At 33.4% G+C, this 23713-nt stretch overlaps 2 protein-coding genes across 3 annotated transcripts; one reads left to right on the top strand and one right to left on the bottom strand.

Annotated features, from left to right (window-relative positions):
• On the top strand, positions 4840–7959 carry LOC109350554 (serine/threonine-protein kinase Aurora-3). 2 transcript variants are annotated; one of them, XM_019591785.1, is made up of 6 exons: positions 4840–5028; positions 5750–5968; positions 6590–6685; positions 7135–7349; positions 7435–7507; positions 7604–7959. In XM_019591785.1, exons 1-6 carry the CDS (start codon positions 4924–4926, stop codon positions 7700–7702), a joined length of 807 nt encoding a protein of 268 aa, XP_019447330.1. In that variant the 5' UTR covers positions 4840–4923; the 3' UTR covers positions 7703–7959. The 2 variants fall into 2 exon arrangements, with proteins under 2 accessions (XP_019447330.1, XP_019447327.1); XM_019591782.1 differs by having other exon boundaries at positions 4841–5028; positions 5726–5968.
• On the bottom strand, positions 16546–19837 carry LOC109350547 (growth-regulating factor 9-like). The gene is made up of 4 exons (XM_019591776.1): positions 19742–19837; positions 19303–19623; positions 17952–18554; positions 16546–17060 (listed from the first exon to the last, which is right to left on the bottom strand). Exons 1-4 carry the CDS (start codon positions 19791–19793, stop codon positions 16672–16674), a joined length of 1365 nt encoding a protein of 454 aa, XP_019447321.1. The 5' UTR covers positions 19794–19837; the 3' UTR covers positions 16546–16671.

Genomic DNA, 23713 nt, shown 5'->3' with positions numbered 1-23713 from the left:
CCACATCATTTTCGGTTTTTGAAGAGAAAATGAGTTAGAAAGCGTTTTAGAAATTTTCAACAGTTGAATATGTTCTTGACATACTCATGAACAACATACTTAAATCTCATCAACATCCATTGGTTGAATGTTGAGAGATCAAAGATTGAAGATGGAAGAAGACATGAGAAAAATGAGAGAAAAATGGAGAGAGGATTTACCTCTTCTTTGAAAATGTAAGAGTGGATGACTGAAGTGTGAAGTGTGAGGGTTTAAGGGAAAGAGGGAAACCAGATTTTTAACTAGGCAATGATGACCAAATCTCCTAGGGTGGCTCATGATGAGCTCATGAGATATTTGAGAAAGTGATGGGAGATTTGCTTTATGAAAGTCAAATCTCTCATCCCAATGCGAAATGATCACCCCGCAGACACGTGCGATATCCATTCCCGAGTATTATTGGCCCATACTCGATCGGGTATTAAAAATCAGCCGATCCTAATATCCGATTAGAATTTCGAATTTCGACATTCCGAGTGAAAAATATTTAGAAAATAGGTATGAGTGTAATCAGGGTCTATTTTGACTCAAAATTAAATTACGAAGCCAACGGCGCGATCGGAATTCGATTCCGAGTTACGGAACTCAAACAAAATGCTCTTTGAGCCGTACTGGGCGGATTCGGCCCCGACAGTGGTCCAGAATCGACTGTCTCCAAAAATTACCAAATATTACCACAAAATCGGAAATAAAATTTCAAGAATAAAACTCAACTAGAGTTTCGTCTAATTCCTTACCGAAAATTTCCAGAAATTCATTTTTGAATATATAATTAATGAAAATATTAGTAAAATCTTATAATTCAAACTCGTAAAATTCGCGGTGTTACACAAACCACTCATGCCCTTTTAATCCACATCCCTCACATGATGCAGTTGTAGACCCAATAGCATTAACATGATATTTCCAGCTTTCGAAACGTTTGAGAAAGATTCTTCAGCGTGAAAATTACCTTTTCCATTTGATTTCCTGAATATTGTGTACTAGAGTCTCTCCATAGATGATGTCTCCTTTCATCCGCCCATTAGTGATGACTAGAAACCATATTCTCTATGATCTTTGAAGTAACATCAATTCCTTTGCACATAAAGGCACCACCTGCTAAAGAGTCCATCAAATTTTGTGATGGAAAGTCTAGCCCATTGTAGAAGTTTTGAACCAACATCCATAGTGGAATGTCATGATGAGGGAAATCTTTAGTCAACTCATTTAATCTTTATCAGGCTTCAACAAATGATTCTCCATCCTTTTGACTGAAGTTTTGGCTGAGGTGCCTATAGTGCACAGTTTTGGAAGGAGGAAAGTATTTATTGAGAAAAACCTCCTCCAAAGTGCACGATGTTGCTTGAATTTTAGCTTTTTGATTTCTTAGCCACATCTTAGCTCTATCTTGTAGAGAATATGGGAACATGATGAGACAAATGACATCTTTAGAAGCCCATTTGATCCTTACAGCCTCACAAAATTCCAAGAACTGATCAATATGGGCATTCAAATCTTCATGAGCTCCTCGTGCAAATTGGTTTTGCATCACCATTTGGATCAAAGGATATGGCAAAGAATTGTTCTCTGCCTCAATAGCTGGGTGGATTATTCCAGGACGTGAACTACGAGCATTAGGGGCTACATAGTCGCAACATGGTTTTTCATCTCGTTCAGCTATTGTTTGTACACGCCCACGTCTTAATTCAAATTAGGATTAAAATTGAATTTAGAACAATTGAATAATTGACATGAATAACTATGAAAATAGTAAAAATGATTAAAATCTAATTTATGTAGAGTTCTCAGGATAAAGGTTATCGCCTTTACACTCGCAAATTATTGTTTTGCTCTTTTGCATGAACTTTAAGTTGTGAGGGTGAATTGCTCTTTGATATGTGTCTATCCAATCGCTTTGTAGAAACCTAAGGTGAATTCAAATACCCCTGAGAATTCTAAGACTACTCTCATGAATTAGGATTCTAGTTTGAATAATTAATGGTCGGATAGTTAGGTTTATATCTAGGTCCTTCCTCAATGTATTTAAGATGTGTAATTTGTTGGAAAGACAACTCACACGAATAAAATTCAGTTTGATGATTCAAATTACAACACTCAATGAAACAGAAGTAAGAACAAATGTTTATTAAATATAAAAGAGCATAACTCCAATCCTAGAAACAAAAGAATTATTCACTCGTGATGGAAAAAATAATACCAAATTCTAAATTAGAGAATTGTAATGAAAAACATGTTCCATCCTTGAGGGAGAACCCTTATTTATCCTAATTACAAAAGATTGGGCTAAGCCTAACAAAACAAATCTAAAAAATAGGAATAGAATCTGCCATCCACAACCATGGGTGTGGGACACAACCTGACTATGGATCATGGCGCCTTCACTTCAAGTTGCTTCTCTTTGATCTAGACTCCAAGGTGACTTCTTTTGGCCCTTCAATTGGTCTCCGTGTAGCCTCAACACCAAATTTCATCTTCTTGCACCCAATCTCTACTATTTTTTGCTTCAATCCATCCAACTTGCACCACATAACCAAAAACACCTACTCAACCCGAACAAAGAGAAATAAAAGCTAATTACAATCCTAAAGTCCTAATTATGTCCTAAAATACAAGTTAAATTCAATGCAAATGTAGCATAATTTCACACTCAGCGGTTAGTGTGCATGCATTTCATTCTTGTAGCTGGAGTTGGTGAAAATGGAAAGATACAGTGATAGAAATATCATTGTGGATTTGGATAGGGGTAGCAATGATAGTGATTCATCAAGAAGCTTTAATGGATTGCTTAGGTGAGACAGTCCATTGAGGGTCTGGGTTCATTACTCGTATCACCAGGAGATTCCTATGTTAAACTAAGCAATATCTAACACCTTCTTGCATATTTCATGATTGGTAGAGAGGATTCCTGAAATGGATTGGACTTACCATGTAAGTTCCTCATATAGAGGTATTGGACAACAATTAATATTGTTACTTGTCGTTGTTAAGGATATATGTACTCCTAGTTGCTTTCCCACTAAAATCTTGGCCTTCGGGTATTGTAATTTTGATGGAGATTGGTTGGTTGAATTGCATAGGCATTGCATAAAATATATATTAATTAGGGATGTGAACATCCTATTGTATAAAATACTAACTTCATGCATCATTTGCATATGTTTGACATTGTTTGATTTTATTTGTGCTATAGGTTGTCTCACTTCAATGTTATTTGTCTATATAATTCCACGATGCGGTCGCCGTAGTTGGTTCTTACTTCTTTTTCGTGTCTTTTCTTTTGTCTATATTATGCATGTGAGCAGGTTTGTTGCAGTTGCACTTTGGATATCCATTGATAGAAATATAGACAAGAAGAACTTAGTTGGTGTATAGTTAAATATATTGTTTATATTGGGATTATGATTTAGGAATATCCATGGTCTTTCGAATTAATTTTTGTATAAGTTATATTTTATGAAAAATAGCTAAGGATGATTCTTTTTGCATATTTGATATCTTTTATAAAATCATTTTGTTAAGATTAAATTAATGATTTTGTAAAGCTACATACTTAAAAATGGATAATTATATAAATCATGGTTTTGAGGTTGAATGTGGTGCCTCATTTTTGAGTAATGATAATATTGAATGTTTCCACATCTTGAAAATTTCAATGAAAATGAATTTTAAATTTACTCTGATTTTCTAACATGTTGACTTTAACTTTTATAATTTTTTATCATATTTTTATAATGAAGTCCTAATTTCTAAGTTGTAAAAACATGGTATTACAATAGTAGTATTAGAACCATGTTCTTCTCATCCGGCTTGGGGTATGACCTCATATACTCTTTCTTTGTGTGACTCTCGTGTTATTATTTTTTTTTTGTGTTTACCACCTCACTTCATGAGGTAGTTTTTTGGTCATAAGAATATTCTCGTTAGTATCGTTGGATATCTGATAGGCTATAGAGCACACATTTATATTTGTGTGACTCTTTTATTATATTGTCCCAACTGGAGCAAATCAATATTTGATGTCTTATGGTTAGTATGCAACTTTTTAACCAAGTAGTTCCTTTTAAATCTTGTAGTCTATGCCTTCACATCCATTTCATTTATAACATCATTATTGATTTTTGTTCTTAAATTTTTTTACCTTGGTTGAGTTATAATATTTGACTTGACATTCCTTATGTTTCATGTTTCATGTAGAGAATTCCAATTTTTTTAACAATTGTGTGTTGGATGAAAATAGTTTTGTAAAACTTTTTGAGTATATTCTATCCTTTAATTTCTAAACTTGATATAACTATTTTACTTCTAAATTTGTCTATTCAAATTATACTTTGGTTGTTCTTATTTACTTCATGTTATTCTAATGGTTTTATGACTTTTCAATTATCTTTGATAACAAAATCTATGTTTTTTGGTTGAGCTTTATTTGTGTGCATCAAGTTGAATCTATAAACTATCAACTCTCCTTCTATAATATCTTATTTTATATACATGTTTAATATATTATTATTATTATTTTAAATCACTAAATTTCATTATGAAATAATAAAATATATAATATATAATTTTAAAATAATAAAAAGTATGATATATATATATATAATATTTAAATAAAATAAATATAAAAAATATGTTGGTCTAGTGGTGAGAATCATAAGGTCAAATGTTCGATTCTGGTGAATAAGACAATTTTTACCCATATGCTACAACAATTGTTTTTTTTTGCTTCAAATAGTTTAAATTAAATATATATATTTTTGTCTAAAAAATGAAGTTAACCGAAAGGTGCGTTTTGTTTGAGCACTGCCACGACACTTAATATTCAAATTCAAATTCTTGAAACGAATCAGATAGTTTTCTTCAGAATCTCTCCACAGAAAGAAAATGGAAGTAGAAAGGAATCATCAATGGTCTCTCAACGATTTCGAAATCGGAAAACCACTCGGGAGAGGGAAATTCGGCAGAGTCTACGTCGCCAGAGAACACAAGGTTCCTACAGAATTGAAGTTAATTCATTCATTCTGAATTCTTCATTTCTTTTTATTCCGTCTACTTGTTTTTAACCGTTACTTTCAGAATTTTTATTATTGGTTTAAAAGATAGTACTATTGGACATGCTGATTTGCCTAATTATATGTTAAATACCTTTATTAAATCTACAAATGTAGAGATCTATCATTAGTTAAAAGAAGTCTTTGTAGTATTCGTTGTATTAAATTGTGGACTGCATCACATGATGTGACGGCAGTATTGCGGTTGTGGTAACTTCCACAACTTGATGACCCCATGATTGCAGTTCGAAACTGTATGTCTGTATCACATGTGGCGGCATTGAGACACACCACTGCATTCAGGCCGCATCAATTTTAAAATCATTTTTTTAATCACAAAAGTTCATCCACTCTGGCTGCAATACGCATCACAATAGCTGCAATGACCGCAATCATGATTGTAACCGCAATTTAAAGCATTAGTATTAATAATGTAAGAAGTGACAAACCACATAGAATCAGGTACCGGCACTAGAAGACTGCATTGACATTGCATCCAAATTAAAAGTTTGTTTGAGCAGTTTTCTTAGTGCTGGAATTTTGGCACAAGGCATATATTTTTGCTTTAGTTGCCAGTGAGAGTGAATGGAATGATGGATTCTATTTACTTAAAATCATTTTTTTTTCCTTTTCAGAGCAAATTTGTGGTTGCATTGAAGGTTATTTTTAAGCAACAGCTTGAGAAGTACAGGATTCAAAATCAACTGAGGAGAGAGATGGAGATACAGAAGAGTCTTAACCACCCAAACGTCCTGCGTCTCTATGGTTGGTTTCATGATGCTGACCGTGTTTTCTTGATTCTTGAATATGCTCATAATGGCGAGCTTTATAAGGAGCTTAGCAAAAGAGGTCATCTCACCGAGAAGCATGCTGCCACGGTAATCCTTTCTTAGCACGATCTTGTGTGTATGAAGACTTGATGTAATCATCATAAGGCTAGTTTCTGGAGTTGGTTTTAACTTGAGTCATAACTTATGAGGTTTTGATGGTTGTCTTATGTATTATCTATTTGGTGTTATCTTTTCCGGTTTCTTGACAAATTGTTATCACTTTGATCTTGCCTTGTTCTGAAGGAAACCTAAATGTGAATTAGTAATTAACTATTCTAGGCTTTATTTCAGGTTATTGGGTTTTGACTTTTGAGGAAACCTGAGTAAGAATGGAGAGGTAGTTTGTTTTGCGAGAAGATTAATTGAATATCTGGAGTTTGAATTGAATAAACAACAAAGCAGAACTCTTCATTAAAAGATGAAATATCAAATTATGACATGTTTGTGATGATGTTAGCAATAATCTAATTTTTTTACTGACATGCTATGAAAGATGGAACTATAGAGAAAGTAAGTGAAGTTGGTTAGAAACTCAAGAAATATGAAAAGAAACTTATAAGCATAGTTTATGTTATGTTCTATGCTTATCATTGTACTCCATTTTTTAATCAGTCCTTCTAAGTTATGCTGATTGCTGACTTTAATTTTTGTTTATTTTGAAAATTTTAGTATATTTTGAGTCTCACAAAGGCATTGGCATATTGTCACGAGAAGCATGTTATTCATAGGGATATCAAGCCTGAAAATTTGCTGCTTGACCATGAGGTGCACTTTTTCCCTCTTTTACCTCTTTATATACCTTTATTTTGAGTCTCACAAGTTTTTTGAACAATTTACACTCCTGCCTGAAGTTTACATTTATTGAAGCACTTTATCTTTTTCATTTACTTATTTTTTTTTTCTCCTAGAACCCCTTTCTGACCCCACTCCCCAACCAACAACAACAACCAAGCATTTAAACCACTAGGTGGGGTCGGCTACATGGATCAAATGACGCTCTAATGTTCTATTATTTCGCATATGGTTTTTCTTAATCTCCTTCTTCCTGTAGCCTATAGGAATTGGACTAGCCTCAACAAAATGATTAAAAATAAAATGAAAACAAACCTTTCACTATAATTATTTTTTGTCGTAGATATATGATGAAAATTGTTCGTTGACTAGATTGGACCACTTATACTTGTACAACTAGTCTGATGATGGCTTAGTTGCAGGGTCGTCTTAAAATTGCAGACTTTGGTTGGTCTGTACAGTCCAGAAACAAAAGAAATACCATGTGTGGAACATTGGATTATTTAGCACCAGAAATGGTAGAAAACAAAGCTCATGATTATGCAGTTGATAACTGGACTCTTGGCATCCTTTGTTATGAATTCCTCTATGGTGTTCCTCCATTTGAGGCTGAGAGTCAAGCCGATACCTTCAAAAGGTACCGTAGCGCAACGGCCTTCTTGTGCTTAGTAAAACAAATGTTACTCTTGGAATGTGTATGTAATGTATTTACACTGGTGCAGGATAATCAAGATTGACCTAAGGTTCCCTTCTAATCCTTTAGTTTCTTCAGATGCCAAAAATCTGATCAGTCGGGTACGTTCGTATATAAATATCCATGTCGAGGCGTAAGCATATCTTTCCATTGAACAGATTTTCGTTATTCTTACTGATACCGATGAATTGGTGCAGCTCCTTGTGAAAGACTCCTCACAGAGGCTCTCTCTTCAGAAGATAATGGAGCATCCTTGGATAATCAAGAATGCAAATCCTACAGGTATTTGCAACTAGTATCAGTTATAGTTATGTTTAATTGTGACCTTGAGGGATTTAGCTGAATTCTTTGTCTAATGTTGTAAGTATGCAAGCAAAATTATGTGTTTTTCATAGTTCATGTTTATTACATTAACTGGAATGACAATACCAATTAATATTCCAATTAATGTGGTGACTAAGTTAGGAATGTACATCTGTCATATGCAGAATTGTGAGTGACTTTAGGAATTCACCGTTTTGGTGACAATGTTCTGTATAAAATGAGATTCATCCCAAGCCTTTGTCCCACTAGGTGGAGTCGATTATATGGATCGAATGACGTCATAATTCTCTATATCATGTTTATTGACAGACTTTCAAGATTTTCATGTCCTGGATTGAACATTTTTTTGGCTGAAAGGATTGAAGATTTTTATTTTTGGCATATTTATGTTGGTTTATGGGATTAATGAACTCCCATACCCCTGCTTATTTAATATGATGATGTCATGGTTACTTTCTCATCTGCAATACTTAATTCCAATGAAGGACCGGGTTAGAAATTTTAGGTGAAGAAAGCAAACATAACATATAAGTATAAATCTTCAAGTGGGGTAAAAAACAGCACTTACGAGCATTGATTAAATAATATATAAATATAAATACATAATAGAAAATTTTCCCGGGAAACTTGGGTTTAATTTGCAAAAATAGTAACTAATAAAGTGTTGGTTTAGTGATATAAGATTCCACTAGATCCTTAGATAGATCAAAAGGTAGATGGTTTGGTTACCGGGAGCGATACTTGTTGTTAGAATGAACAATTATGCATCCCGAAAATGATTAGTCCCTTACACATGATATAACAAAAAATGGCAAAAATAATATAAAAATTGCAATAGCACTTATAGTTGGAAGGGTAGCATTATTAAGAAATTAAATAGAAGCTGACTGCAGTTGATTTTGATTCATTATTGAAGTTGACACATGTTCCATGATAAATATGTAAAATAAAATTCATTAATCTTGGTCTAATTTTATATTTTCTTTTATCCAAGTAGATATATCCGTATGACACTATTGTATACCATAATTGAGTGATTCAATTTTGGATTAAATATGTTACACGGATAATGTAAGTATTTTTTTACACTGTTAACAAATTATCCACCATTTATATGTTAATGATCATTGATTCAAAAAAATAATACAAATAAATGGTTAATGATGTGCTGACAGTGTAAAAAACTTTACACTAATGATGGGTAAATTTTAAACTCTTCAAAAATTAATCTATTCCTAATAAAATGGCAAATCTTATCTAAATCTACATAAATCATGAGAGGATAAAGGAGATATCTTCAGCAAGGAAGAGACATAAGGGGCAAGAAAACCCAAATATTTGTACTGCTTCTTAAGGGGTATAAATAAGAGAAGTTGGATAAATAAGATGTCCAAGTGGCTCATTTGACATAATACATCATAGTAAATTGCTAAAGAATTGATGCACTATCTCTAACTTGAATAGAAAACTATGTATACTTGGTTCCCTTTCTCCACTTGAACATACCTAGAATCAAGGTTCTATCCTTACCGGGCTAAACTAATGTTTTCTGAAAATCCTAGTTTGAGCATACAAAAACATGATCACGCTTTCTAAAGGAATGAGTCTTGCGTTAATGACTTGGACTAACTTGACAAAGGCAAAAGAAAAGAGCTCAACTTAAAACTAAAATGTTATGCCCACCTAGAGACAACTATCCGAGGTTAGCTTAAACACCCCTCCAATCAAATTGATGAGGAATTATTTTTTAACTCAAATTTAGTTCGATTAAAATTCACAACCTGTTTGATTCATTTAACAAGTTCCCATTTGTGCAATTTTTTAGTTCTAATGATGATTATTTATCTATATATATATATAACTTTTACCTTAATATTTATCAAAAAATTTATTTTAATAAATATATACTATATTAAAAAATATTATTGTAATATAATTCAATTCGATTACTAACAAGGTGTTGGTCTGGTAGTGTAACATCTTGATAGATCTCTCGAGTAACCAAAAGGTAAGGGTTTGATTTCTGGGGGCGATACTTGTTGGGAGGAGATTAGTTCTTACCCAACAAGGTGAGGGATATCCTTGGCAGTACAAAAAATATCAATTTGATTATCTATGGAATCCTAAATTAATTTGAAACGCAAAATGTAGTAGAATTCCCTTGTGCTCGATTCCTGGAGCTACATTTGTTGGAGAGGCAACCACAATTCCCGAAAGGGATTAGTTCCTTGAGGATATCATTAGTAATACAAAAAAATATATAATTCATCCCCTCAAGCTATTGGCCAAAAGGTCGCGCTAGAATCGTATAATTCAAGGTATGAAAATGATTATATGTTTTCGAAGTTATTCCCTTTCTGAGTAGTTTTTCTTTTCTCTCAATTTTCTGGTGAACATAACTGAACATTGTGTTTTGAAGGATCGAATTGGTTATGGTGAGTACCGTTGATGCTTCTGGGAACCCAATCCCAACATCTTCGGTGTTAATGGCATCATGGAAGCACATTGGGATAAGGTGCCAATTGGAGAATATGGAGTTTTTGAAATGTATGAAGTACCAAAACCTGATACAACATAAAAACTATATTAGGGAACTCTTTTTTAGTTGTAATTGCCTTGGTTGTAACTAAATACTTTTAATTGTTTTTCCCGCCAATTCTAGAAGGGTATAAATTGGTAGTTGGGAAAGGATTTAGTTAGTTTTTGATATTCATTCTTCTTGAACTTCATGTAAACTCTCTATTCTAATACACATAAGTCTTGGAACTCTTTCAATTCATAGAGTTTCCTGCGATTCATTGAATTCTTCGAGTTCTTTTCTTTGAATTCTTAGAATTTCCATATCAGTTTGATATTAAAAGCTTTGTTTAGTTCTGGGAAGAGGCATGGAAGAAGCAACTTGAACATAAGCAACATTGAGAGAAACTGAGGATCGTTTCAAAAGTCGTGTAGTTGAGAAGATTGAAAAACACATGGTGGAGCTTGCTGGAGCAATGCATAAAACCTTAGTAGAATTGTTGAAAGGCACCATTGGTGAATTGTTCAAGAAAAGCAGAGATGGTCGTGAAAGTTCGTCCAAAGGAAGAGGTCGTGTAGAGAAATCACCAAGGTTTAGAGCTTCTAACACATGTGATATTCATAATAATTCAGTTGCTTATGCTTGTGGAACTATGCTAGTTAGGATTGATTTTCCTCGCTTTAATGGTGAAAATGTCAAACAATTGATATATCAATGTGAAATGTATTTTGCTAATGATTGTACTTCCGAGAATGTGAAAGTTAACCTACCAGTCATGCATTTTGAGGGGAAAGTTTTACATTGGCATCATGCATATCTAAAATCAGTGAGAAATATCCATTGGCCTAGTTGGGAGGAGTATGTGGAGCTGTTAGTTGAAAGATTTGGGGAAGCGCGTGAAGACCCCATGGTAGAGTTGATGAATTTGAGGCAAAAGGGAACAATGAGTAATTACTATGAGAAATTTGATGCTATCATCACCAGACTAGACCTTTCATCTGAATATACTCTTAGTTGTTTTTTGGGAAGATTAAGGCATGATATACAAATGCTAGTAAGAATGTTTCAGCTACAAATAATGATGAAGGCTTTCACCTTGGCTAAGTTGTATGAATTAGCCAAGAGTCAGGGAGTAATTTTTTTTTTCCAGATTAGGAGTGCCAAGACAATGACCAATTCTAGGCTTCCAATGACCAGTAGATCCATACTAGTGGAGGGGAATAATCGAGAAACATTGAAAGCTAAAACTAAGCCTATGGGGAATTTGTCCTCTGCTTACATAAATGAAAGAAGAAGTAAAAGACTTTGTTATTTCTGTGATGAACTATATAACCCCGAACATAGTCTTACACATAAGAAAGTTCAGTTGCGATTTGTTGAATTAGATGAAAGTGAGACTAATGAAGCAGATGAAGTATATAGTCCCAAGGAAATGGGGGATCCCCAAATCTCTGTACATGCCTTAACTGGTATTGCAAGCTTCAAGACTATGAGGGTGATAGGGAGTTATAACAAGAAGCCTTTATATATCCTGATTGATAGTGGCAGTATACACAATTTCTTAGATGTTCATATGGCCAAGAAATTGGGATGTAAAATGGAAGAATTGGAGACAGTTATGGTGATAGTGGCTGATGGTAGTCAGTTGACAATTTCATCTATAGTCAGGAGGTTCAAGTGGACTTCGCAGAATAATGATTTTCAGGCTGATATGATGCCAATTCCATTGGGATGTTGTGATATGGTATTGGTATTGAATCATTGATTACCTTGGGAGACATCACTTGGAATTTTGATAAACTTAGAATGGAGTTTATGGTGCAAGGGAGGAAACATGTGTTAAGGGGGCTAGTCAAAATGTAGTAAAAGGAGTAAAATCTCAGCATATAGGAAAGATATTACAGAATGGAGTGTACTTATCTATGATTCAGGCTCATTATAGGGAAGGATGTCTATTGCAGACTCTAACAACCCATGTTGAATCCACAAAAATGCCTCCTAAAATCTCTATTGCTGGAACAGTTAGGGGATGTATTTAAAGAACCTAAACACTTACCATCTAATAGGAATGGTCATGATCATCAAATTCCACTACTCAAGGTACTAATCCAGTTAATAAGAGGCCTTACAGATATGATGGGAATCAGAAAACAATTATTGACAAGTTAGTTCAGGAGTTAATTAATTATGGTTTTGTACATAACAACAATAGTCCTTATGCAAGCCCTGTAGTAGTTGATTGATTCTAGTAGGCAAGAATGATGGATCTTAGAGATTTGTGTTGATTATAGAGAGCTTAACAAGGGCACAGTAAAAGATAGATTTCCAATACCTTTGGTTGAGGATCTCATGGATGAGCTGAGTGGATCCACTATTTTTTTAAAAATAGATCTCAGATCTGGATACCACCAAATGAGAATGGATCCTAAAGACATTCATAAGACTGCTTTTAGAACTCATGGAGGTCACTATGGATATGTAGTAATTCCATTTGGTCTCACAAATGCACCTGCTACATTTCAAAGTCTCATGAATTCTGTTTTTAAGGAGTACTTGAGGAAGTTCTTATTGGTGTTTTTTTATGATATATTGATCTATAGTACCAGTGAGGACGCACATTTGCATCATTTGGCACAAGTCTTAACTACTATGAGTCTGAACAACTTATTTGCCAAGAGGTCCAAATGTTATTTTGGGGTCCCTTGAGTTGAATATTTAGGTCATTTTATTTTAAAAGGTGTAGCTACAGATCCTTTAAAGGTCAAGGCAGTGGCAGAATGGCCTATGCCTCAATCACTTAAGTAGTTAAGGGGATTCCTAGGCCTTATTGGGTACTATAGAAGGTTTGTGAAGGGGTATGGAAGCATTTCCTAACCATTAACTGAGATGTTGAAGAAGGATAACTTCCATTGGTCATCAACTACAAAGAATTCTTTTATTCAGCTTAAAGAATCTCTCATTTCAGCTTCAGTGCTAGCCTTACCAGACTTCAGTAAGAGCTTTGTAGTTGAGGTAGATGCATCAGGGTATGGCATTGGTGCAGTGTTAATGCAAGAACATCATCCATTGGTCTTTATTAGCGGGACACTTAACCAACAACAACAAGCCCTATCTACTTATAAAAAGGAGTTGTTAGCAGTTGTGTTTGTAGTATAGAAGTGAAGGCATTATTTGTTGAACAGACATTTTGTGATCAAAACAGATCATAGGAGCCTGAAATATATCTTAGACCAAAGACTGTCAATAACTTTCCAACAAAAGCGGTTACTTAAGTTGATGGAGTTTGATTTTTATATAGAATACAAAGAAGGAAAGACCAATATGGTTGCAGATGCTCTGTCTAGAGTAGAAAATGGTTTCCCTACATGTTCTACATAGCTAATGAATCAATTAGAGTCTAACTTGGTGGCAAGGATCAAACAATCATGTTTAGATGATCTAGAAATTCAAAATTTGATACATCAATGGTTAAAAGATCCATCTTCACATAAGCATATCAATGGAATGGATTTGAATTGAGAAGAAAAGGGAAATTGGTGGTGGGAAGGGATCTAGCCTTGAGACAGAAGTTGTTACAATGGATGCATACTGCTTTTGTAAATGATTATTCAGGTAGACAAGCCACTTTGCAAAGGATTAAAGCATTGGTTTATTGGAAGGGTATGAGCAAGGATGTCCAAGACTTCATCAAGCAATGTGGTGTCTGCCAAAGATGTAAGTATGAAACCACTCCTTCTCTTGGGTTAATGCAATCTCTACATATCCCCGACTTAGTATGACAACACATCACAATGGATTTCATTGAAGGCTTGCCTCTATCTTTTGGTAAGCAAATAATCTATGTGGTAGTGGATAGATTGAGTAAGGCAGCAAACTTCATGACCACAGCTCATCCTTATACAACTACTTGTGTAGCTCAATATTTTCTAGACCATGTATTCAAATTACATGGATTTCCTGAATCAATTACAAGTGATATGGATCCTATTTTTGTAAGCAAATTTTGGCAGGAATTACTAGCTTATCAAGGGGTACAATTGAATCTGGCCACTGCATATCATCCACAAACAGACTATCAATTTGAAGTGTTTAACATGTGTTTGAAAACTTAGCTTAGATGCATGGGTGCCTATAACCCCCAACAATGGCCCAAGTGGATTCCACTAGCAGAATGGTGGTATAACACCACTTATCATAGTGCAATTTAGGCTACCCCATATGAGATTATGTATGGTCAACCTCCCCCTGCTTATTTGCCTTACTTACCTGGGGAATCTAAGATTGCCTTAGTAGATAGAAGCTTATCGAAAAGAGAGGAGATGTTGAAGGTAATACTTATTGTAGAATGTTTTAGGTAGTTTTGGCATGTGTGGAGAAAATCAATAGAAACATTAGTATGAAAGTATGTCAAATTCATGGTAGCCCGATTGTTAAGGATAGAGGGAGTCCAAGAAAAACTATAGACAAAACTGTTAAGAAGAATGTAAATAGTTTGTGTATATTATGTTAAAGCATTGTGATTGGTGTTTAATCCATATAGTCGACCCTATCTAGTAGAAAATAGCTAGGTTTTTGTCGTCATCTTCCTCTATTCCAATCTTTTTGAGGTGGGTAAAGTAGCAATGAGAGCATTTTGTAGAATGTATTTTACTATGTGTGAACTGAGAAGATGGAATTATATTAGTAAAACTACTTGCATCAATACACAAACCTTTGTACTTTTAAAACACAATTTCCTCTACATGAGTTTGGCATTGCTATTTGTGTATAGAACCTTATCTGGGTCTTGCACTCGGTGAACATGCTATTCTTTGAAAAATACCTTATCTGAGTCCTTGTACCCTTAAGAGCTTTCTTTAGTAAATTATTTCTACCTTCTTGATGCTTTTAGACAATACAAATAGTTCCCTCTTGGATAAATGCATCTGGAAATCCAAAACTCATTCTAAGTTCTTTGTCTGGACTGCTATTATTAATAGGATTAACACTAACTACATACTGCAGAAAATAGAACTCTGACCACTTTGTCTCCTATTATGTGTATTATGTGTGGCTCTGATTCTGAAACCGGACCTTATCTCTTTCTTCATTGCTCAGCTGCAAGATATTTTCAGAATAATTTTTTTGGTATCTTTCAAGAATATTGGACTTGCCTTATAGAAAACTACTTGATTTGGAGCTTTTGGGTCCTGCAAAGATGCCAAAGCTCTGGGGCAGTGTGCAGTTTTCTTTCTTTTTGGTGTATACTGTTAGAAAGGAACCACATGATTTTGTGTGACTCTTTTAGGAGTCTCGTGCACTGTGCCGCCATTTTTCTCATCTTTACATTTTGATCGAGATAACGTCATTCTTTTGTCAATGAACATAATATATAATCAAACATTATGATGTCGTTCGACTCATGTAGCCAACCCAACTAGTATGATTAAGGTTTAGCAGTTGTTGCTAAAGTAGGGTTGCTCTTTTGACATCATTTTGGTGCTCTGCCTATGGGTTTTTTTATCCGGGTTTTCTATGATAGACTTGCTAATATGATTTGTTCCATAGCTCTGCATCCTAGCTTAGGTGTTTCTTTTGGTTCTATGGGGATGACTCTATTCTCTTCTTATCTAATATACTTTTATTATAGAAAGCAATTTAGTTTGAGCAAATGCACTTGTATCACGATATTCGGTTGATCAAGTGTTCATAAATATTTCCATCAACTATGTTGGTAAAGTTGCTGCTTGACGACCATGATGTTATAAGTTCAAATCTTGGAAACGTTAAACAGGGACCAATTTCAAAATCTTCAAAAATTGGGATTAGTTTGAAAATGTTGAAATAATGTAAAAGCTAAAACAAAAAAAATGCGAAACTAAAATGAAAATTAGACACAATTGTAATGAAAGAAATGTTCACACTAAGTTGTCACTTTGAATGGATCTCCCTGCCTAATATCAAAAGTTATCATGCACTCTACATATTCAATATCTTATGTATAGCTCAATTGCATTAACCGAATTCAACAAATAGGATAATATAGAGATGCCACTTATCCACACAAAAAAATGAAAATAATTATCATTCATCATGTTTAAAAGTAGAACAAAAACATGCAAATATCATCACATGTTTTTTTTGTGTAGTTGGTTATACTATCACTGAATTGTAATAACTTTATTTGGATAGGTCTAAATCTGCTAACCATTGTTGTTAAATAAACAAATAAAATTGCTAATTTAACTTCTCATCATTCCAAACAAAAGAATATGTTAGTTGACTTATAATTCAAAGGTGCAAAAACACATGAAAATATGTTTAAACTAACAGAGGTTTAGTTCATAAGATATTGTTGAAGACCATATGTTAAAAACTTAAAAGGGACAGGTTAACTTTTGTTCATCTAATCATTAAACAAGTTACAAGAAATGAAAAACCTTCTTATAAAGAAGCACAGCTATAGTTATTCATGGTGTTGGTGTCACTTCTGCAAGGACTGTTCTCATTACATTTTATCAATGGCACCGTACCTGCTGGTATTGACATGGAAAGACTCGTATTCGGAATTGAACAATGTGCTTTCTGGATGTTGGTTGTGGCTGTGGAGCAAGGCAGCTGAGCAATGGTAACAGCAGAATCTGTTGCAGCTGGTTCATGTTCGGCGAATCGCCTTTTAGAACCTCTGTGCATATGATTGTCACAATACTTCTGACCAGGAATAACAGGGCTTTTGCATCGCCACTTCTTACCATCTGTTCTTCGGCACCTGCCAGGTTCGAGTTCCACGCTGTTTCTGTCATTGAGGTATGAATTATTGCTGCCAGAAACTACTGAAATGACAAAAAAAAACAAAGCTCAATTAACCTTTTGATGATAAGTTTATCCTTGCAAATAAGATCGGTTAATTCGCATAGAAGAGGCCTTACACAAGGAGAGCGATGGGAAGGATTAAGCTTTTTCCATCACAACCAAACGTTTCGGCAGGGGATAACCTTTTTATATCAATGTTAAGTTTATATAAATGCAATCAATCATACACTGCTTTCACAATAACTACATTTCTTATGCAGATGATGTAATAATTTCTTACATCGAATAGTAACTCCACTCGAGAACTAACATTTTGTTCGAAATTTCGCATCCTCTCCCACACAGCTGATTCAAACTGGAGGAGTCAGTTTCTTCGAACTTAATCTTAAAATCAGATAAAGTCAGCTATTCTTAAATAGCATAGTAAAAAAAAATATATACAAAAGATTAGCATCTATAGCAATCAGCAATAATGAACCGCAATTAGCGAGGGGGATTCAGAGAAGTCCATCTAGACTAATTTATCAGAAAGCCCACACAATTTTTATAAACTTATAATATATTAATATCGCACCAGAGATTCCGAAGTTAGATTTAAGTCATTCATAGTATAAATTGATACAATAAACAAAGCAGAATATACTTACAATGTTACTAAATTACTATTAGTTTTCTTGTGTTTTTAGGAAGGGATGGGACCGTGGTAAACTATTAAGAAATCTTGGAAGTGCATAGGCCTTCATAAGAATGAATGCCATGCTAAAAGTCCATGTAGCCGACCCCACTTAATGATAAAGGTTTGGTTGTTTAGAGTTTGGTTGTTTCTGTAGCGTGGGCGAAGGAGAATGGATCGTCTTTAATATTAGTCCTATAAGATACATTAAAAAGTATATAAATTGTTGCAACCTCACCAATATTATCCTGAAGTACACTCCTTGGGGAGAAGCCTATTCCAGCAGAGACGATGCTTCCTTTCCCACCACTTTTAACACCAACGTTATCGCTGACACAGCTCTTCGTCTGGTTATCTTTCTTGCATATAAGTAGGCCTCTTCTGCTATCCGAAGCAACCGAAGTCGAGTTACTGAAAGTACTCACCATAGGGGCAATTGCAGTGGCTGGCAAAAATGAGTTGAGGTAATCAGCAGAACCTACAACATTCTTCAATCTATTATTAATCGACGAGGTATTGGCAACACATTGGTTCCTCGATTGGGGACACAAAGACATTCTAATGTGTCGAGTGCCTAAAGGGTTTGGATTTGAAGCTGTAGATTCTGCATTTGACGAGGTTAGTTTGATTTCAGAAGAAGGGTTTATTATCGAGTTACGTTGAGATGGTTCCACATGCTTTCTTGAACGATTACAACCTCTATGCATGTGCCTTTCACAGTACTTTTGATTAGGCACTACATTCCTACTACATCTCCATTTCTTCCCATCAGTTCTTCTACACCTATGTGGTTCTAGATCCATCATCATACTACCATAATCATAACCTTGATTACTGTATCCTGTAATAGAGAGAAATGAACCAACAAAAAACTCATTATCTTCAATTATACAAGTCATAACACCCTTGAAATTTAGCCTATCTTTTAACACATCAAAATCACAAAAATGGTGCCTTACAAATCCACAAGCAAACCCCTCTAATAAACAAACTCCACCTAAGGAAATATGAAGCTCAAAGATGAATAAAAAGGGTGCCTGCCCAGTATAGGATGCTCACACCTAGTGAGGTCTAGTGATGATAAGTATATGCAGTCTTACTCTCATAAGCCGCGCAGAACATGGGATTTGGTGACATGATCTCAAAATTTTTAGCCAATTGTGTGGAACAAAGATCTGTTATCCTAAATCATGTCTCATACATTGTCTCACACCAATGTAAATGAAGCAAAAATAGCAATAATAATGAAGGTTTAAAGTTTTTAGTTGACACAATACAACTTATGAGATAAGATTTGAGATAACAAATTTATGTTCCAATTGTGTGACCCACAAACAATTTTCATTACCAAGGAGTCAAGTCTCTCACCTTGCAATTAGTTCATAACAAAATTGTATAAATAGTATTTTTTTTTGGGCATAGAATATATAATGTTAGGTCCTTACATTAAGTTTAAAATACTTTACCAGCCAGCAAATAATATATCAGTCATAGTACACAATATAAATACATTATACATAAGATTAACACCAAATTCTGTTTTATTTAATTATATATTAAAAGGGGTATGGTTAGAAATTTTTAGAAACCTGACATATAGCTTTGGAATGCAGAAACAAGGTGGTGGTGATGGTTATGAAAGAGGTTACATGCAAAGTGGTTAAAGATAAGAACTTGATGGTAAAGTTCACTCCTTTGAGCTTCAGTAAAAATACAACACTTGTTGTAACAAGGTGGTGCTTTGATCAGAGTGTTTTTGTTTATTGGTTCTGCTTTTGGTTCAGTGTGAACAGCACCAACTATAACACTATTCTCTTCTTTGACCATAACATCAACAACCCTTTTCTTCTCTTCATCATTAACAACAATAACAGCTCCATTCTTCTTCTTATGAGGTGCACTTCCTTCTCCTATAAGAAAATGAAGTACAAAAAGAACCACAATAGAAAGAAAAGTGAGGGATAAAAATAAGTTAAGAGAGTTAAAAAGGTATAAGTGAAGAAAGAAGCATGTTGTGTGAAGAGAAACCAGAGTTGTTGTAGTGTGAAAAGGGAACACTTCTAAGAGGCTTTGCTTCCATTATCACATTCACATGAGTTTTTTTTTCTCTTGCTTTGTGGGTCTGTTTTCTTCTACACTTGGAAAAAGTGCATATATTTTTTTAAATGTTAAAGGATTTAATGGGTGATATTTTCTTCTTCATATATTTAATTGACTTGCTTCATTAAATTGAATTCAATATAGATTTGGATCCTATGAGGAGCATTCTTATTAATGTCATTACACCAGCTAGAACGATTATAGTGATTCCAAAATTCAACTCGAAAATTAAATTAAGATGTTATGTATTAGATTTAATTGGTTTAAATAGTTAAATTGTCTGGTTGAATTAGACGATTTTATATAATTAATAATCATGTTTAATTATATTGAAATAATAAATCTCAAATTGTTTTTTTGGACTTGAGTAAAACAAAATATTAGATATTTTACTTTTTCCTTTTAATTTTAAGTGAACAGTTTCATTTACTTTCTAGATTATTGCAGTTTAATTGGGTTTAACATGGTCAGAACGGAATTTTTTTAATTCAAAATGGTTCAACCATTCATTCGGTTAATATTGCAAACAAGAATTATTTTCAAGTAAGTTCATACAGCCCAATCTAGTCCAATCTTCACAACATAGAGTGATTCAACTAATAATTCATCAATTAAACTATATATTGTTGAAATAATGTATACATATATATTATATAAATATTAAAAATAATAAAGAAATCGATAAATTATTTACGTTAATTGTTAAAACAAAATACATGACCTTGTTTTAGAATTATAAATAAATGTATTGTTTCATCATCAACAATATTTTGGTAAAAAATATTTTTATATAAAAATTATAATTTTAAATAAAAATTGACTAATATAATCAGTAAAATTTAAATGAAAATTAATTAGTATAACCAATTTTAATTAGTATAATTACATTAATATAATTAATATATGATACTAATATGATAAATTGTTCACCACTTTATACCATATTAGATAATATGATGTGAGAAAGAGTTTCAGCAATCGTACACCCGTTATTAACGTTTTAGTCATACATTATCCCAGATGAACTATGACGTGGGAAATAGTTTTGCAACCTACTAAGATGATTCAAATTCATTTTAACTAGGGAAATTAAAAATGTATTTTTTTTCTCTCTAGTTTTTAGACTTCATTTAATTATTACTACATAGTGAAAATGAGCCAAATAACTCACTTTATGCTACTTTTTTTACTTGTTACTTTCTCTAATGTTATCTATCATTACTTGAAAGTAAAAAGAGAGATAAAGGGCACAAAGCTGTGTCAGACGTTCTGAGAAATAGCCTTATTAACTTTTCCAGTCAGTCACATTCTGACAAACAAGATACACCATCACGGATGTTGAACAAATTTGTTTTCACACACACATTATTATCTGACTCCATAAAATCAAACAATCATTTCTTTCAAAAAAAAAAAAGAAAAAAAAATTATAATCTTTTCTATTACTATTGATAAATAATTAGTATATGTTAACTCATATTCTTATTTTTAGTATTGAATATTTAATTTTTATATATTTTATTTTAGAAAATTATATCATATTTTTTTGTATTGAGTATACATGATATTATAATTTTGTTTGAATATTTAATTATCACTACGCCAGATATCGCAATAAACTACGGTCATTCAACCGCGCTTGTTAGAATATCACTGTAAAAAATGAGGTGGAAGAATATCAACAACACACATTCAAGCAAACACTCTCAATTTGGATAGACTTATATAACATCAACAACGCAAGCGTAAACGAGCTATGTTGAACAACAGTGATATTAGCATTGACTTGAATGAGTTATGTTTAACAGTGAACCTTTAAGCTATCGCTGTTAATTTACGTCTATTCAACATCGCATGGTTAAAAGAGCGCTGTTGAATATGACCTAGTAATAGCATTTTCTTATATAAGCGTTGTATTTTGGATACAACGTTTAATGGTGGAGTAGTTTATGCGTATCTTTGTTTCCATACAAATTCTTTATTTGATTGCACATCTGCCAAGGACGGCGGTAGATATTCTCTTTCCATTTCAATCTATATATACTGTGGTTCACACAAAAACTAAGCTGCCAAAATATACTAAGTCATCTTCGGGGATATGAGCTCCAAAGAGGCCAAGAAATGCACTTAGCTTTTTGAGCATGTAAAGTAGTTGGGAGAAAGTGATATAATGATTATATCATTTCCCAAGGAAGTCTTCGGGAATGTTATCGAAGAATATATTAGCATCAATGAAGTCTGAGATGTATATGAACATGACTGGATAGGTGCAACCGCTGTATGTGTATATATGAGGTAAATTATGTTTTCTTAATTTCCTGCTTTTGCATTTAGTCATTGACAGTGTTATAATTAACTAACATTTGTGTTATATATACATATATTAGGTACTTGTATGATAATTTTATTTTGAAAGATAAAATGAAGGCGATGTTCTTGTCTCCACATGTTACCACTTTGGTGTTGAGTAGCAACAATGACAAAAAGAAGATCAGGGACCAAACAAAATATGTTGTAGATACTCTCATCAATAATAAAGAAGTTGCAAATTTATTCTTGCACATTTTAATACTGGGTCACCATTTTTTAATTGTCTTTTGTATAATTGCCTATGTTTCTTGCACCTTTTAACCATGTACATATGTTTTGTTAGGGGACATTGGATTTTGATTGTCATTAATCAGATCGAGGAAGAAATATATTACTTTGACTAATTGAAACATTGTAATCCGAACAAGTACACTGTTATGAAAGAAACTTGGAGTAGGTAAGTGTACTACTCATTTAAATTTTTAGGTACACTTTTACTTTCCTAGGTGTTTAGTAATTAAGTACGTTCACTATTGTTTAGGGGGTGCAAATTTACAAAGCATGTGTTTGTTCTAGAAAAGCAACGTCTAATATTAAATGGACTCATATAAAGGTATTGACACAAAAATCATCTCAAACAATTATATGTGTAATGTATTCATATTTCAATTAAGTTTATACTTATACGTTTACTTGATTTTAATTGTAGACCCCCTACCAAAACAAACGATAAAGATTACGGTTATTATGTGCTAAACTTCATGAAGGAGATCATTCAACAGTGATCAGCTCTAGTCAAGTTTAATGGAGATTCATACATAGAAGACCAAGTCATCCTGATTATGGAATATTGGTCAAATTATATATTTATTGTTAAAAAGTAGTTTAGAGAATTCAATGTATAGATTGTAGCACAAATTGTAGCTTATGAAATTCAATTGTCAATATAATGTATATTTTGGTGTATGTAATGTTCAAACCGTAAAGTATAATGTTCAATATACATATATAATCATGTTTTGGTTTATGTTAAAAGTTCATTTAGTATGTTATGGTATTGATCAAAGTTACACATGTTGGACAAGACATGGTGAGAAAAGAGATGTCATGGATTGTGATGAGATGCATATGAAAGATAACAACACACATGTATATGACGACGATCATTTTGAGGAAATGGTAAACATTGTCGAATAAGATCTTCAGGATTGTCTTGAGATGTTTCAGTGGTTGATAAGTGATGCTGAGAAACCATTATATGATGATTATACTAAATTCACGAGATTGACAATAATGTCAAGGTTGTATAAGTTGAAATCTGTTAATGGATGGAGCGATAAGAGTTTCACAGACCTGCTTGCACTTCATAAGGATATGTTGCCCAAAGATAATGTGCCCCATTCTCGAACCTATGATGCTAAACAATTGTTATGCTCAATTGGCATGGACTACAACATGATACATGCTTGTGAAAATGATTGCATCTTATTCTTTATTGAGTATGTTTCGTTAAAGTTTTGTTCTAAATGTAATGCATCGCGATATAAGAAGAAAGACTCAATTCCCAAGAAGGTTTTATGGTATTTTCCC

Source organism: Lupinus angustifolius, chromosome LG01 (assembly GCF_001865875.1).
Source record: "Lupinus angustifolius cultivar Tanjil chromosome LG01, LupAngTanjil_v1.0, whole genome shotgun sequence".
Classification (NCBI taxonomy): Eukaryota; Viridiplantae; Streptophyta; class Magnoliopsida; order Fabales; family Fabaceae; genus Lupinus; species Lupinus angustifolius.
Note: the sequence above shows the minus strand (reverse complement) of the source record. Positions and strands in the feature narration are given on the sequence as shown.